The 13,657-nt window shown below is 45.0% G+C and overlaps 1 protein-coding gene across 1 annotated transcript in view; it reads right to left on the bottom strand.

Annotated features, from left to right (window-relative positions):
• The window catches only part of ext1b (exostosin glycosyltransferase 1b), a 210,425-nt gene extending 205,021 nt beyond the window's left edge, over window positions 1-5,404 (bottom strand). The window contains 2 exon segments of the mRNA XM_072448180.1: window positions 4,231-5,063; window positions 5,066-5,404. Of these exon segments, the coding sequence (XP_072304281.1) occupies window positions 4,231-5,063; window positions 5,066-5,221 (989 nt within the window). The 5' untranslated portion in view covers window positions 5,222-5,404.
• Between the last annotated feature and the right edge of the window lie 8,253 nt (window positions 5,405-13,657).

Genomic DNA, 13,657 nt, shown 5'->3' on the forward strand with positions numbered 1-13,657 from the left:
GTCAATTCAAATACCATAAATTGAGGAAAATTATCTAAATCTGCTCGTGTCGGCCCCCAAAAACTCCTTAGCGCTCATTGGCCATCGGTTTCTCTGGATTCTACACAATCCGTATTGGCGTTGGGCCACATTCTGGTTCGATCTCTCAACTTTATTCCAACAAAAGCAAACAATTTTGACTCGGCACGAATCTGGTCAAGGATCCAATCTACGGAAAACGGTATCGCCTTGACGGACAGCTCGAGTCTTTGATGGTTTTCTAGTGACGTGCGCACACAGACACAAAAGTTTTTTTACAAAGACAGGTCCAAACCGAGCTAATGAGCCTTCCAGATCTTGCAACTCGACTCCCGTGTCAAGCCGCCTGTAGGGGCAGACGGAGCGTAAAGACTAGTCGAGTTGATACGTCGTTGGAAAGGTCAGAAGGTGAACGCAATTATCCCGGTTCGTTACGGGCTCGGGTAAAAGAGCGGACGCCGTCGGTCGATAGCGATGATCGATGCTAATTTGAAGCGAGCGATTACGGATTGTGGATGAGCGAGCACAAGCACCGAGACGCATTTAAGAGTTTAAGACGTTTTTTTTCTAATGGAACGGGTCTTGGTTTATAGCGCTCAGCAAGGAAACATTACAAGCCTTTTACAACCCACCATCTGATATGATGATGAGCTCAAATGGGGCCAAGTCAAGACTAACCCGGGTCTAAACAAAAGGCCGCGACGAGGATTAACCCAGAAATGCAAATGCTTGAACGAGAACTAAACCAGGACTGACCCAAACACTGCTCCACTTACTGTACAACAACAACAACAACTGACGTGTTCTTAAACTGGGCTAAATCGTGCTTAAAGCTGCTTTGTCTGACTTTTCTCTGGTAAAAGGAGTCAATTTAGTTTTCTCCGCCATAAAGTCCACATCGTAATCTCTAAAACATTTGATCAAAAGTTTTAAAAAGTGCAGTGTATACAGTATATAACGGTTTGGTTGGCGGTTCATTGGTGGTTCGCCCACAAAAAGCCGTTCTAAAACGATATGTGCCCAAAATTCAAGGTGTGCCAAGGAGTTGGGAACAAGTTGTATAGATTTAAACGTACTTCCTCCTTCCACGTTTTGAAAATCAGTTACGCCAGCGTTCAACTGCAAAAAAATAAACGTGCGGCGACCATGTATTGTTCCCCGTACAAACAGCGCTGCTTGTTTTGTGAATACGTAACCTATTGCCCGCAGTAAACAACCGTCGGCACACTTCCACTATTTGCGGCTTTGTTTGGCGTTATAAAAGTGTGTTTCCTCTGGGCCCATTAGCGTCCGGGCGTTTGTCTTTGCTCCCGTCTGTCTGCGCCTCAAAACTGTGACGTTCTGACAAGTATGTTCCATAGTAAACACACCCCAGGTCGACAAAGGGCGACTGAAGGATTCTAGATGTAGGACTTTTGCAAATAAACTGGATTATTGATGTAATTTAAAGATAGTTTATGATTTATTGGTCATTTTGGTCTAAGAATGCGTCGTTTTTGCTTTAAAAGGTCTTCTGACATGTAATTTAGTCTGTATAGTCCAACTAATGCGAACGGTTGAGAAAAAAAAATTACAATTTATGATACGGTTATTGCAATTAACTGACAATCCTTAATGAATAATCAGTAAGAGTAAGATTCAGTTATTCATAAGAGCTGTTTTCGTATTTATTTTTGTATTTTTTATTAATTTATTTGAATCATTATTTATTTTTAGTTACTTTGACACGGTAAAACTAAATGTGTACCTGAATATATAACATCATGAAGTATAAGTACCGTATTTTCTACTTTTTTTCATAGTTTTTGGCCGTATAGTATATATTTATACTTATATACTTATACTCCGGAGCGACTTATATGTGATATTATTTGTTATTTTCACACTTGCAATTGCATTTCATACTCCAGTACAACTTTTATATGTTTTTTTCTTCTCTATTATGCATTTTTTTGGCTTGTGCGACTTATACTCCAGTGCGACTTATACTGCAGAAAAAACGTGTATGTATTCCAGAATGTTTGATTTCATAAAGCTGGTCAAATATTACAGAAATGTTATTAACCTGATGTAAGAAAATTAAGGATTCTACTTTTGTTTGGTGGCAAAAAACCTTTCATTTTAACACTAAAATGTCCAACGAGAAAAGTCTAACTACTACTCGCTCCGTTACGTCACTTCTAATCCAGGAATTTCCGTACACCTTTAGTTTTTCTGGAGGCATTTATGAGTAATTTACTTCCAAGCGCGGTGAGAGGAGCCGACAGGTGGAGCGCCATTGCACAGGACGACACGCTGAGATCTTAAGCAACTCCGTGTACCAAATCTGTCCCGTTCCCACGCGACCCCCTTTGGACGCACAAAGTCGGCCCCGCGTTCGACCGCCGGTGTGCAAAGCGCCAACGGGCCCCCGACTTTGGACGCACACGGACCACGTTAAGCGTATAGGATTTATGGAGGATATTGAATGACATAATCTCTCAATGCCCTTATTATTGTTTCGGATTAAGACGGGAGATTTGCACCGGCCCGTTTCCAAACACGGTTAAGCAGATGAAGCGGAGCGAGCTGGAAATATTAGCTGATTCCATCTAAACTGGCGAAGATGAGTGATAAAACTGCAAGTGGTACGACAGTTCAAGTGAATGAAGAAGTACTTGAAGCCTAGGTGCTGCTCGGGAGAAATTAGACGTGTGAAAATAGTCATGATTTGAGTGAAAGGAGGATCATGTACCTGCCGCTACTCTGTCATTACTGCTACGAAAACAGTGATTACTTCAAGGCTACTACTACTACTAGCAACTACAATAACATATATTTAATAATTAGGTTATGACTATTGCAGTTACACGTCTTGTAATGCCACGTTTCAACCCTCGATGTCCAAAACATGACAAAGTACAGCGGATACTCGACTACTACGAGCAGTAAACAACAATCACATGAACTCTTTTAAAAGGTTATGTAACTTTTCTGGTAGAGGGTCCATCACCTCCGTCTCCATGGATATTAAACTTATCTATGTCTGTGAGGTTAAGCAAGTGACAAGAATCCAAGAAGAAGGTCAAGTTACAGGTCAGTTCTGCGAAGAGGTGGCCCCGCTCGCAGTGAGAATGCATGTTTTTCCATGGTATTTATGGACTATATGATCTTAATGCCTTAATACCGCTCCAAATATCGTGAAAAGTGGGAAAAGTCGGGTTTGGCGGTGGGTCGTGGCGGGACCGACTCAGGAACTTGAAGCTTATAGGTAAAGACGGTCGTGACTTGTACATTTGATCCCCCAAAACACAGTGAAAGTGACTGAATCAGCAAAAGAGCACACAGCAAATACGTCCAGGATAATGTTCGTTATGGAGGAGGCACATGGAAAAAGTGGCACATTTTCTTGATAAGTGGGCAGAAAAGGGACAGCAGCAACCAAAAGAGAGACACGTGTTTACTGGTATCTCCATGGTGACGGACCCATCAATCAGAAAAGTCGCATCGTGCACCTTTAAACACTGTGTCCATATAACAGCTGTAAATAAGAGTATAATAAGTTTTTCTAAGAGATTTTTTATATAGACAAGTTATCAGTTTTTTTTTGTATTATTATACCTAATCTGTTTCTGTGCAACACTGGAATTTCCCCATTTAAATAAAAGGTTATCTCATCTCAAACAAATGGTCAAATATATGGAAATATTGGCTGATTCTATCCAAACTGGTGAAGACGAGTGATAAAACTGCAAGTGGTACGAGCGTTCAAGTGAATGAAGAAGTACTCGAAAGCCTTGGAACTGCTCGGGGGAGAAAAGGGACAGTAGCAACCAAAAGAGAGAGACACGTGTTTACTCCATCTCCATGGTGATGGACCCACCAATCAGAAAAGTTGCATCACGCACCTTTAAACACTGTGTCCATATAACAGCTAAATAAGAGTATAAGATGTCTTTTTATAAGAGTTTCTTTCATATATATTGTTTTATTATTATACTTCTGTGCCTAATATGTGTTGCAACATTGGAATTTCCCCTTTATGGCACAAATAACGGTTTTATCATCTTATCTGAAGAAAAAAAACCAAATGGTCAAATCTGGTGGAGGTCAAGCCAATAAAACGCACGCATGTTCTTTGCATAAGACGCACACGTTTCCCACGTCACATCCACGTCCACGCCCCCCCATCCTCCCATGCTCCCTCCTCTTGACAGGGGGTCCCTTCCTCACCTGTCGTACTCCGCGTTGTCCCGGTCGCAGCGCGCGTCCTTGTGCTTCTGCCAGTCCTTGCCGTGCTTGCACGTGGTCAGCAGCACCACGTCCTCCGCGTTGTGCACGTGGTATAAGGCATTCCTGGTGTCCGAGCCGATGCCCGTCAGGTACCGTTTCCCCTTGAAGACCAGCACGTACTTTCTGAACGGCGGGATGGTGTTGTACTTGAGAAAGCCGCGGTCCCCCCCGGTCCGCGGGTGCTCCTTGGAGAACAGCGGGATGGACACGTCGAAGTTGGGCCTGAAGTTCTCGGTGCTGATGCTGGCCTTGGCCAACATGGCCTGCCCGATGTCGAAGCCCAGCTCTTCCGTGTAGTCCGGCCACGTGCCGGAGTACAAGTTAAATATCAGGTGGTTCCGGCCGTCGTTCCACAAGTTCAAGTTCTGGATCTTCGTCTTGAGGTTGTGCACGTACTGCGGGGAGAGCTGGTCCCGGTCCAGCGTGTCCAGGCTCAGCACGAACACGCACGCCTGTCCCGGGTCCGACGTGTAGAACCGGGAGCCCTCGATCGTGGCCAGGATGTTCTGGTAGGACTCCGAGGTCTTGTCGCCCTTCTGCGGCGGGTACACGTACACTTTGAAGCCGCCGCTCCTCTGGCACGCGGCGCGGTCGAAGCAGGAGTCCATGCGGCACCGCTTGCCCCGGTACACGCCGGCGCTCGCGTCCCGCTTCTGCCGCGGCGAGATGTGCGCGTTGTACTCCTCCGCGTCGCTCTGGTGGTCGCCGGGCGCGAGCAGCGGCGGTAACGGGTCGGAGAAGTGCGGCCAGGGCTGCAGGTCCTTCTTCTTCCTCCGCCGCCGCCGCCGCCGCCGCCGCCGCGCTCATGCCCTCCTCCTCCGCCGCCGCTCCTCCGCGGCGCCGCCGGCGGGAGCTCAAAGCCGAGATAGAAGAGGAGCGCGAGGCACACGCCGGCGGAGAGCAGGATCAGGTAGCGTTTCTTGGCCTGCATGTGTCCCGGGAACGGAAGGAACGACGGATCGAAAGTAGGAGCCCCAAGTTTGGCTCTCAGTCGCCCCGGCCGCACCGCTCCATCCTCCGGCTCCCCCCTTCAGAGTATTCGCTTCCCAAAACCGCGGGATGTTCCAGCGCATGTGGGCGACTTGGGTTTAAAAGACTCGTCCCGTGTTTCTCCCTCCGACCAAGAGTTTTAGGAGCATATTTCGCCGCTGGGGCCGCACACACTTCACTTTACGCGTCTCTCTCTCCGGGAGCCTCCTCCACACGGACCTGACTCCTCTCCTCCTCTTTCCCCGGGCCTTGGGGAACCGCTCTCCCGCGGCTGGGGGTCCGCTCGGCTCTCCCAGACGGAAAGGTAAAAAGAGAGAGTCCCGTGTGCGTGTGTCGGGAGGATGAACCGGGGGTGTGTGGAGTGAGCGCGTGAGAGCCCCGGGGTCCGCGCGCTCGGTCGTATTCCTCCTCCCGCCCGGGGGGGATGAGGAGACTGTTCCCCTGCGGGTGGTCGTCACTCCACGGTCCCGCGCGAGCAGCGGCGGCACGGGCACGGATGTAACCGGACGAATCCCCGCATCTCGGGTCTTTATTTACGGACCCGCGCTCCTCCACGCTCCCCGGGTCTCCTGCGCGTAACAGAGCGGCCGTACGCGGTGTGGGTGAAGAGCCCCGGGACCGCCGCACCTCGCTCTCCGCACCGGCGCAAAGGGAACAACGCTCTCCCGACAAAACCCGTGTCCAATTACCGAGTGCTCAGTTGTTTCGATTGTTAGTCGGTAACATTCCAATCCCGACACGACGGCAGCTGACGTGACGTCCCACCGCCGCGCACCCGCGCCTCTGATTGGTCCGTTTGTGGGAGCGGAAGGGGCGGGACTAAAGGGAAGCACCCATTCATAACCAGAGCGCTCTCATAATGGAGCAGATTTATGATGTGCATGTTTATGATGTGCATGTGTGAATGCTTTAGTCAAACAGAAGATGATGAGGATGAGCTGACTTCAACATTTAGAGTTTATAATTGTTTTAATTATCGTTCCGTTTGAGCCACTTTGAACCAGAATAAATGTGGTTATATTGTAGTTTCACTGCTCTGGTCACTTTCTGCACTACATATTGTAAATTTGTGTACATATTAAGCCTATTTTATTTATTTTTCATTCTTTTTTATCTTCATCTATCGTTATTTTTTATCCCATAGTAGATTTAAATTGTTCCTCTTTTGACTTGTTCATTGTTTTATATAGCACCATGACAAGTTCCTATGTTTGTGAATTTTGCTAATTGAATTGTTAATTGGCAATAAACCTTTTCTGATTCTGTTTCTGATTATTGATTCTTGATTCTTGATTATGATTATGATTATGATTATTTTAGAGTTCATGGGATTGTGTCGTTTTGCCTGGGCACATTTACATGGCCAGTTTAAATCAGATCACTATAATCAGATAATCCAATAATTAGATCAGATTTCTGGAGCGTGCACAAAAGTAATTTGGTAATAACAAACTCCTGATAATTAATTGATTTTATAATAACTGTTGCATTTAGAAGACAGAGAATTGTTAAAAATCAGTCTTAAACATTTCATTTTTGTCTTTGCTTCATCAATTTGCCCCTTCTTCGTCCTTGTCCTGTAACCTGGTGCTCGGTGAACACAAAACTCAAATCACTCCATTTAATCATTTTTAAATGTGAAAAATGTATTTATTTAACTTCAGATGCATCTAATTTGCTGCTTTTTTATCCACTCTTCATGCTCGTGTTTTTATGAGTTTTAAAGCGCAGTAATTTAAGTTTGTGTTATTATTCATGAATTACCCAGATTTAGATGTCATGTTGTTTCTTATTGTAGGTCTAATGAAAATAGACTAAACAACATAAACTGTGGTTATTAAATCATCATTATATGTGACGATATGAAGAAACATGTCTGTCTCAGACCAAAGTGACTCTCGAGTGACAGAGGAGACACTTGACGGGCACATGGATGGCAGAGGCCGTGTGTCTCCATGCCTCATAAGTTCCCATAATCCTCTCTGCTGCCAGTCTGCACCGCCACGCTGCAGCCGTGAGGGGCCAGCCTCGTTTTTTATCGCCCAATTAGCTCAGAAAAGGGGCACTAATTAGCAGGGCTGGCTGGGACCGGAGCCAGGATCCATGGGCCGGCCACCTCTCGTCTGAGTGCACATGAGGAGAGGTCTGTGCGGGGTTCTCTGCTCCTGCTCGCTCTGCTCCTGCTCACTCTGCTCCTGCTCTGCTCCTGCTCTGCTCCTGCTCCTGCTCCTGCTCCTGCTCTGCTCCTGCTCTGCTCCTGCTCTGCTCCTGCTCCTGCTCGCGCTGCTCCTGCTCCCTCTGCTCCTGCTCACGCTGCTCCTGCGCTGCTCCTGCTCTGCTCCTGCTCCTGCTCTGCTCCTGCTCCTGCTCCTGCTCTGCTCCTGCTCTGCTCCTGCTCTGCTCCTGCTCTCGCTGCTCCTGCTCCCTCTGCTCCTGCTCACGCTGCTCCTGCGCTGCTCCTGCTCTGCTCCTGCTCCTGCTCCTGCTCTGCTCCTGCTCCTGCTCTGCTCCTGCTCCTGCTCTGCTCCTGCTCCCTCTGCTCCTGCTTGCGCTGCTCCTGCTCCCTCTGCTCCTGCTCCTGCTCTGCTCCTGCTCCCTCTGCTCCTGCTCGCGCTACTCCTGCTTCCTCTGCTCCTGCTCCCTCTGCTCCTGCTGGCTCTGCTCCTCTTCTCCTGCTCCTGCTCTGCTCCTGCTCTGCTCCTGCTCTGCTCCTGCTCTGCTCCTGCTCGCGCTGCTCCTGCTCTGCTCCTGCTCCCTCTGCTCCTGCTCGCGCTGCTCCTGCTCCCTCTGCTCCTGCTCGCTCTGCTCCTGCTCCCTCTGCTCCTGCTCGCGCTGCTCCTGCTCGCGCTACTCCTGCTTCCTCTGCTCCTGCTCCCTCTGCTCCTGCTTGCGCTGCTCCTGCTCCCTCTGCTCCTGCTCCTGCTCTGCTCCTGCTCCCTCTGCTCCTGCTCGCGCTACTCCTGCTTCCTCTGCTCCTGCTCCCTCTGCTCCTGCTGGCTCTGCTCCTCTTCTCCTGCTCCTGCTCTGCTCCTGCTCTGCTCCTGCTCTGCTCCTGCTCTGCTCCTGCTCGCGCTGCTCCTGCTCTGCTCCTGCTCGCGCTGCTCCTGCTCTGCTCCTGCTCCCTCTGCTCCTGCTCGCTCTGCTCCTGCTCCCTCTGCTCCTGCTCGCGCTACTCCTGCTTCCTCTGCTCCTGCTCCCTCTGCTCCTGCTGGCTCTGCTCCTGCTCCCTCTGCTCCTGCTCGCGCTGCTCCTGCTCCCTCTGCTCCTGCTCGCTCTGCTCCTGCTCCCTCTGCTCCTGCTCGCGCTACTCCTGCTTCCTCTGCTCCTGCTGGCTCTGCTCCTGCTGGCTCTGCTCCTGCTGGCTCTGCTCCTGCTAGCTCTGCTCCTGCTGGCTCTGCTCCTCTTCTCCTGCTCCTGCTCTGCTCCTTCTGCTCCTGCTCTGATTCTCGCAGGTTTGACTTTATCATGTTTTGTCCTGCAGCTGAGGCTCGAGTGCTCAGAAAAGTCCTGTTTTCACCTATCCCCGACCACTTCCCTGTTCTTAGCTGTGATCATTTGAAATTAAGACTCAGAGTGACAAATGTTGGGCTCTAAAATGTCACAGAGTCAATGGAGCAGTCTCTATTATTAAGCTGTTTTAAATCAATAGTGTGGTGTACAGTGAACAAAATGTCAAATGATGATCTAATTATGTTAAAGTTCAATACTAATTACCTAAAGAAAAGCATTATGTTTCCGACTCAAGGATGTATTAGATGTAGGATGTGTAAAGAGTGCGTTCACACCATTTTCATGATGCTAAAACTTCAAAGTCGATAACATTATTGGAAACAAAATGATGATTTTAAAAAGCCATTTTCAGACACAAAATAAGAGTAGTTTCTTTAAAATGAAGATGTTATCAAGACCATTCTAAAACTGTCCAGAAAAGATTCAAGTGTTCCTTTTTTTGACAACCCAATAGTTTACACTGGTTTGAGGCCAGTTTAGACTTGGTTTAGTCCTGGTTTAGACTTGATTTAGTCCTGGTTTAGACTTGGTTTAGTCCTGGTTTAGTCCTGGTTTAGACTTGGTTTAGTCCTGGTTTAGACCTGGTTTAGACTTGGTTTAGACTTGGTTTAGTCCTGGTTTAGACTTGGTTTAGTCCTGGTTTAGTCCTGGTTTAGATTTGGTTTAGTCCTGGTTTAGTCCTGGTTTAGACTTGGTTTAGTCCTAGTTTAGTCCTGGTTTAGACTTGGTTTAGTCCTGGTTTAGTCCTGGTTTAGTCCTGGTTTAGTCCTGGTTTAGTCCTGGTTTAGCCTTGGTTTAGTCCTGGTTTAATCCTGGTTTAATCCTGGTTTAGACCTGCTCTAGGCCAGATTCAAGCAGAGTTTAGTCCCAGTTTAGACCCAGTTTGGACCCAGTCTGTGCATTTGTTAACACACTTTATTGACTCACAAGAGGAATTACTCGGACAGAAAAGCTCACAAATACAACATGAAATAATCCAGGCAAAATATAATACAATACGATTAAAGCATGAACCACCAAATTAAAAAGAGTAGAACATATTAAATGCCTGATGAGTTAAATATAGCTAAACACCGATGCACAAGTACAATTTAAATGATTCAAATACAATTGGAGGTACTTTATAATCTGTGATAGCAGTTTGTTTGATTGTGAATCTGTGTTTTCATCTTTCCCAGGCCGTGTTTCTGAAACTGCGGTGTGTGACGCCTCCGATAGTACGTGAGGCATCTGCACTTTGACTATTTGTCTTATTTAGAGACGAAGAAGCTATATTTTTGTGTCAAGATTATTTTTTAAGACAGATTTTTTTACAATTTCGCCTAATTTACATTTTAAAATAGCCTTAATTTAGACCTGATAGAGTCTGTTTTAAGCCAAATATTATCTTAAGTGTGATAAGTTTTATAAATACAACACAAATCATTTATTATATGCTTGAAATGTAATGAACTGCAAGACAAAACCAACAAAAACATCGCCGTAAAAATAATTGAGCTTAGGAAAATTCTAGGCTGACCCACCCTTGTAAAACGTCGCCTTGAGGGAATAATCGTCGTGTCAAGGGTCAAAGGTCACGGCTCCATTTTTGGCCGTAAAACTATCTGTAGCTCGTCTCAAATGATGTCAGGGGACGCCCGGTGTCACTTTACACGTCGTCCCCGCTAAAAGAATGGTCACGTCACTCAACCATACAACCGTGTGTGAGATGACCAGCTTCACTTTAGTGCACTGTTACTTCACTTTAGTGCACTGTTACTTCACTTTAGTGCACTGTTACTTCACTTTAGTGCACTGTTACTTCACTTTAGTGCACTGATACTTCACTTTAGTGCTCTTCACTTTAGTGCACTGTTACTTCACTTTAATGCACTGTTACTTCACTTTAGTGCACCGTTACTTCACTTTAGTGCACTGTTACTTCACTTTAGTGCTCTTCACTTTAGTGCACTGTTACTTCACTTTAGTGCACTGTTACTTCACTTTAGTGCACTGTTACTTCACTTTAAGTCACTGATACTTCACTTTAGTGCACTGTTACTTCACTTTAATGCACTGTTACTTCACTTTAGTGCACTGTTACTTCACTTTAGGTCACTGATACTTCACTTTAGTGCACTGTTACTTCACTTTAGTGCACTGTTACTTCACTTTAGTGCACTGTTACTTCACTTTAGTGCACTGTTACTTCACTTTAGTGCACTGTTACTTCGCTTTAGTGCTCTTCACTTTAGTGCACCGTTACTTCACTTTAGTGCACTGTTACTTCACTTTAGTGCTCTTCACTTTAGTGCACTGTTACTTCACTTTAGTGCACTGTTACTTCACTTTAATGCACTGTTACTTCACTTTAGTGCTCTTCACTTTTGTGCACCGTTACTTCACTTTAGTGCACTGTTACTTCGCTTTAGTGCACTGTTACTTCACTTTAGTGCACTGTTACTTCGCTTTAGTGCACTGTTACTTCACTTTAGTGCACTGATACTTCACTTTAGTGCACCGTTACTTCACTTTAGTGCACTGTTACTTCACTTTAGTGCACTGTTACTTCGCTTTAATGCACTGTTACTTCACTTTAGTGCTCTTCACTTTTGTGCACTGTTACTTCACTTTAGTGCTCTTCACTTTAGTGCACTGTTACTTCACTTTAGTGCACCGTTACTTCACTTTAGTGCACTGTTACTTCACTTTAGTGCACTGTTACTTCACTTTAGTGCACTGTTACTTCACTTTAGTGCACCGTTATTTCACTTTAGTTCACTGTTACTTCGCTTTAGTGCACTGATACTTCACTTTAGTGCACTGTTACTTCACTTTAGTGCACCGTTATTTCACTTTAGTGCACCGTTATTTCACTTTAGTGCACTGTTACTTCACTTTAGGTCACTGATACTTCACTTTAATGCACTGTTACTTCACTTTAGTGCTCTGATACTTCACTTTAGTGCACTGTTACTTCACTTTAGTGCACTGTTACTTCACTTTAGTGCACTGTTACTTCACTTTAGTGCACTGTTACTTCACTTTAGTGCACTGATACTTCACTTTAGTGCACTGTTACTTCACTTTAGTGCTCTGATACTTCACTTTAGTGCACTTTACTTTAGTGCACTGTTACTTCACTTTAGTGCACTGTTACTTCACTTTAGTGCACTGTTACTTCACTTTAGTGCACTGATACTTCACTTTAGTGCTCTGATACTTCACTTTAGTGCTCGTCACTTTAGTGCACTGTTACTTTACTTTAGTGCACTGTTACTTCACTTTAGTGCACTGTTACTTCACTTTAGTGCACTGTTAATTCACTTTAGTGCACTGTTACTTCACTTTAGTGCTCTGATACTTCACTTTAGTGCACTTCGCTTTAGTGCACTGTTACTTCACTTTAGTGCTCTTCACTTTAGTGCACTGTTACTTCACTTTAGTGCACCGTTACTTCACTTTAGTGCACTGTTACTTCACTTTAGTGCACTGTTACTTCACTTTAGTGCACCGTTATTTCACTTTAGTGCACTGTTACTTCGCTTTAGTGCACTGATACTTCACTTTAATGCACTGATACTTCACTTTAGTGCACTGTTACTTCACTTTAGTGCACCGTTACTTCACTTTAATGCACTGTTACTTCACTTTAGTGCACTGTTACTTCACTTTACTGCACTGTTACTTCACTTTAGTGCACTGTTACTTCACTTTAGTGCACTGTTACTTCACTTTAGTGCACTGATACTTCACTTTAGTGCACTGTTACTTCACTTTAGTGCTCTGATACTTCACTTTAGTGCACTTTACTTTAGTGCACTGTTACTTCACTTTAGTGCACTGTTACTTCACTTTAGTGCACTGTTACTTCACTTTAGTGCTCGTCACTTTAGTGCACTGTTACTTTACTTTAGTGCACTGTTACTTCACTTTAGTGCACTGTTACTTCACTTTAGTGCACTGTTACTTCACTTTAGTGCTCTGATACTTCACTTTAGTGCACTTCGCTTTAGTGCACTGTTACTTCACTTTAGTGCACTGTTACTTCACTTTAGTGCACTGTTACTTCACTTTAGTGCTCGTCACTTTAGTGCACTGTTACTTTACTTTAGTGCACTGTTACTTCACTTTAGTGCTCTGATACTTCACTTTAGTGCACTTCGCTTTAGTGCACTGTTACTTCACTTTAGTGCACTGTTACTTTACTTTAGTGCACTGTTACTTCACTTTAGTGCACTGTTACTTCACTTTAGTGCACTGTTACTTCACTTTAGTGCACTGTTACTTCACTTTAGTGCACTGTTACTTCACTTTTGTTAATCAAACGGACAAGAAAATGCCAGAAACATAATATTCAGGATTATGATCAAAGCTTATTTACATCCTTAATCTCCAGCTACACAACCTGCACTATTAAAAACATGACAAAAGACACATTGTACCGACCAAAGTGCTAAAACAATGGTTCCCTGAGCAAGTACTCCTTCACTCAGGCTCACAAATGTGTTTACTAGTGGTATATTGTCAATTATTACGATATATTTGTGTTTTAATGGCGTTTATGTCCAAGCTACACCAGAAAAAAAGCTAAATATAAGTGAATTTCATCTAAAACCTGAAACCGTTCCAAGTACAACGGAGGCAAAGTGTCAACAACTATTTGTAGGTATTTTCTGTTGGAATTGTTGTGCAAATGTGTGGCAAAGTTTACACCAGAAATCGTATTATTTCGTCTGATTTCTATTGTCATGGGAACAGTTCCGTCTGCGCTGGTTTTGACAAGAGCAAATATGTGAACAAGGGCTAATTAATGAGACCATGAGAAAAAAATGAAAGCGAAAATGTGAAAGATTATTAAGTAAAATGTTACTCTAAAAATAATTTT

The sequence above is a fragment of the Eucyclogobius newberryi genome, unplaced genomic scaffold (genome assembly GCF_026437365.1).
Source record: "Eucyclogobius newberryi isolate DKJ021-1_F unplaced genomic scaffold, fEucNew1.0.hap1 SCAF_16, whole genome shotgun sequence".
Lineage (NCBI taxonomy): Eukaryota > Metazoa > Chordata > Actinopteri > Gobiiformes > Gobiidae > Eucyclogobius > Eucyclogobius newberryi.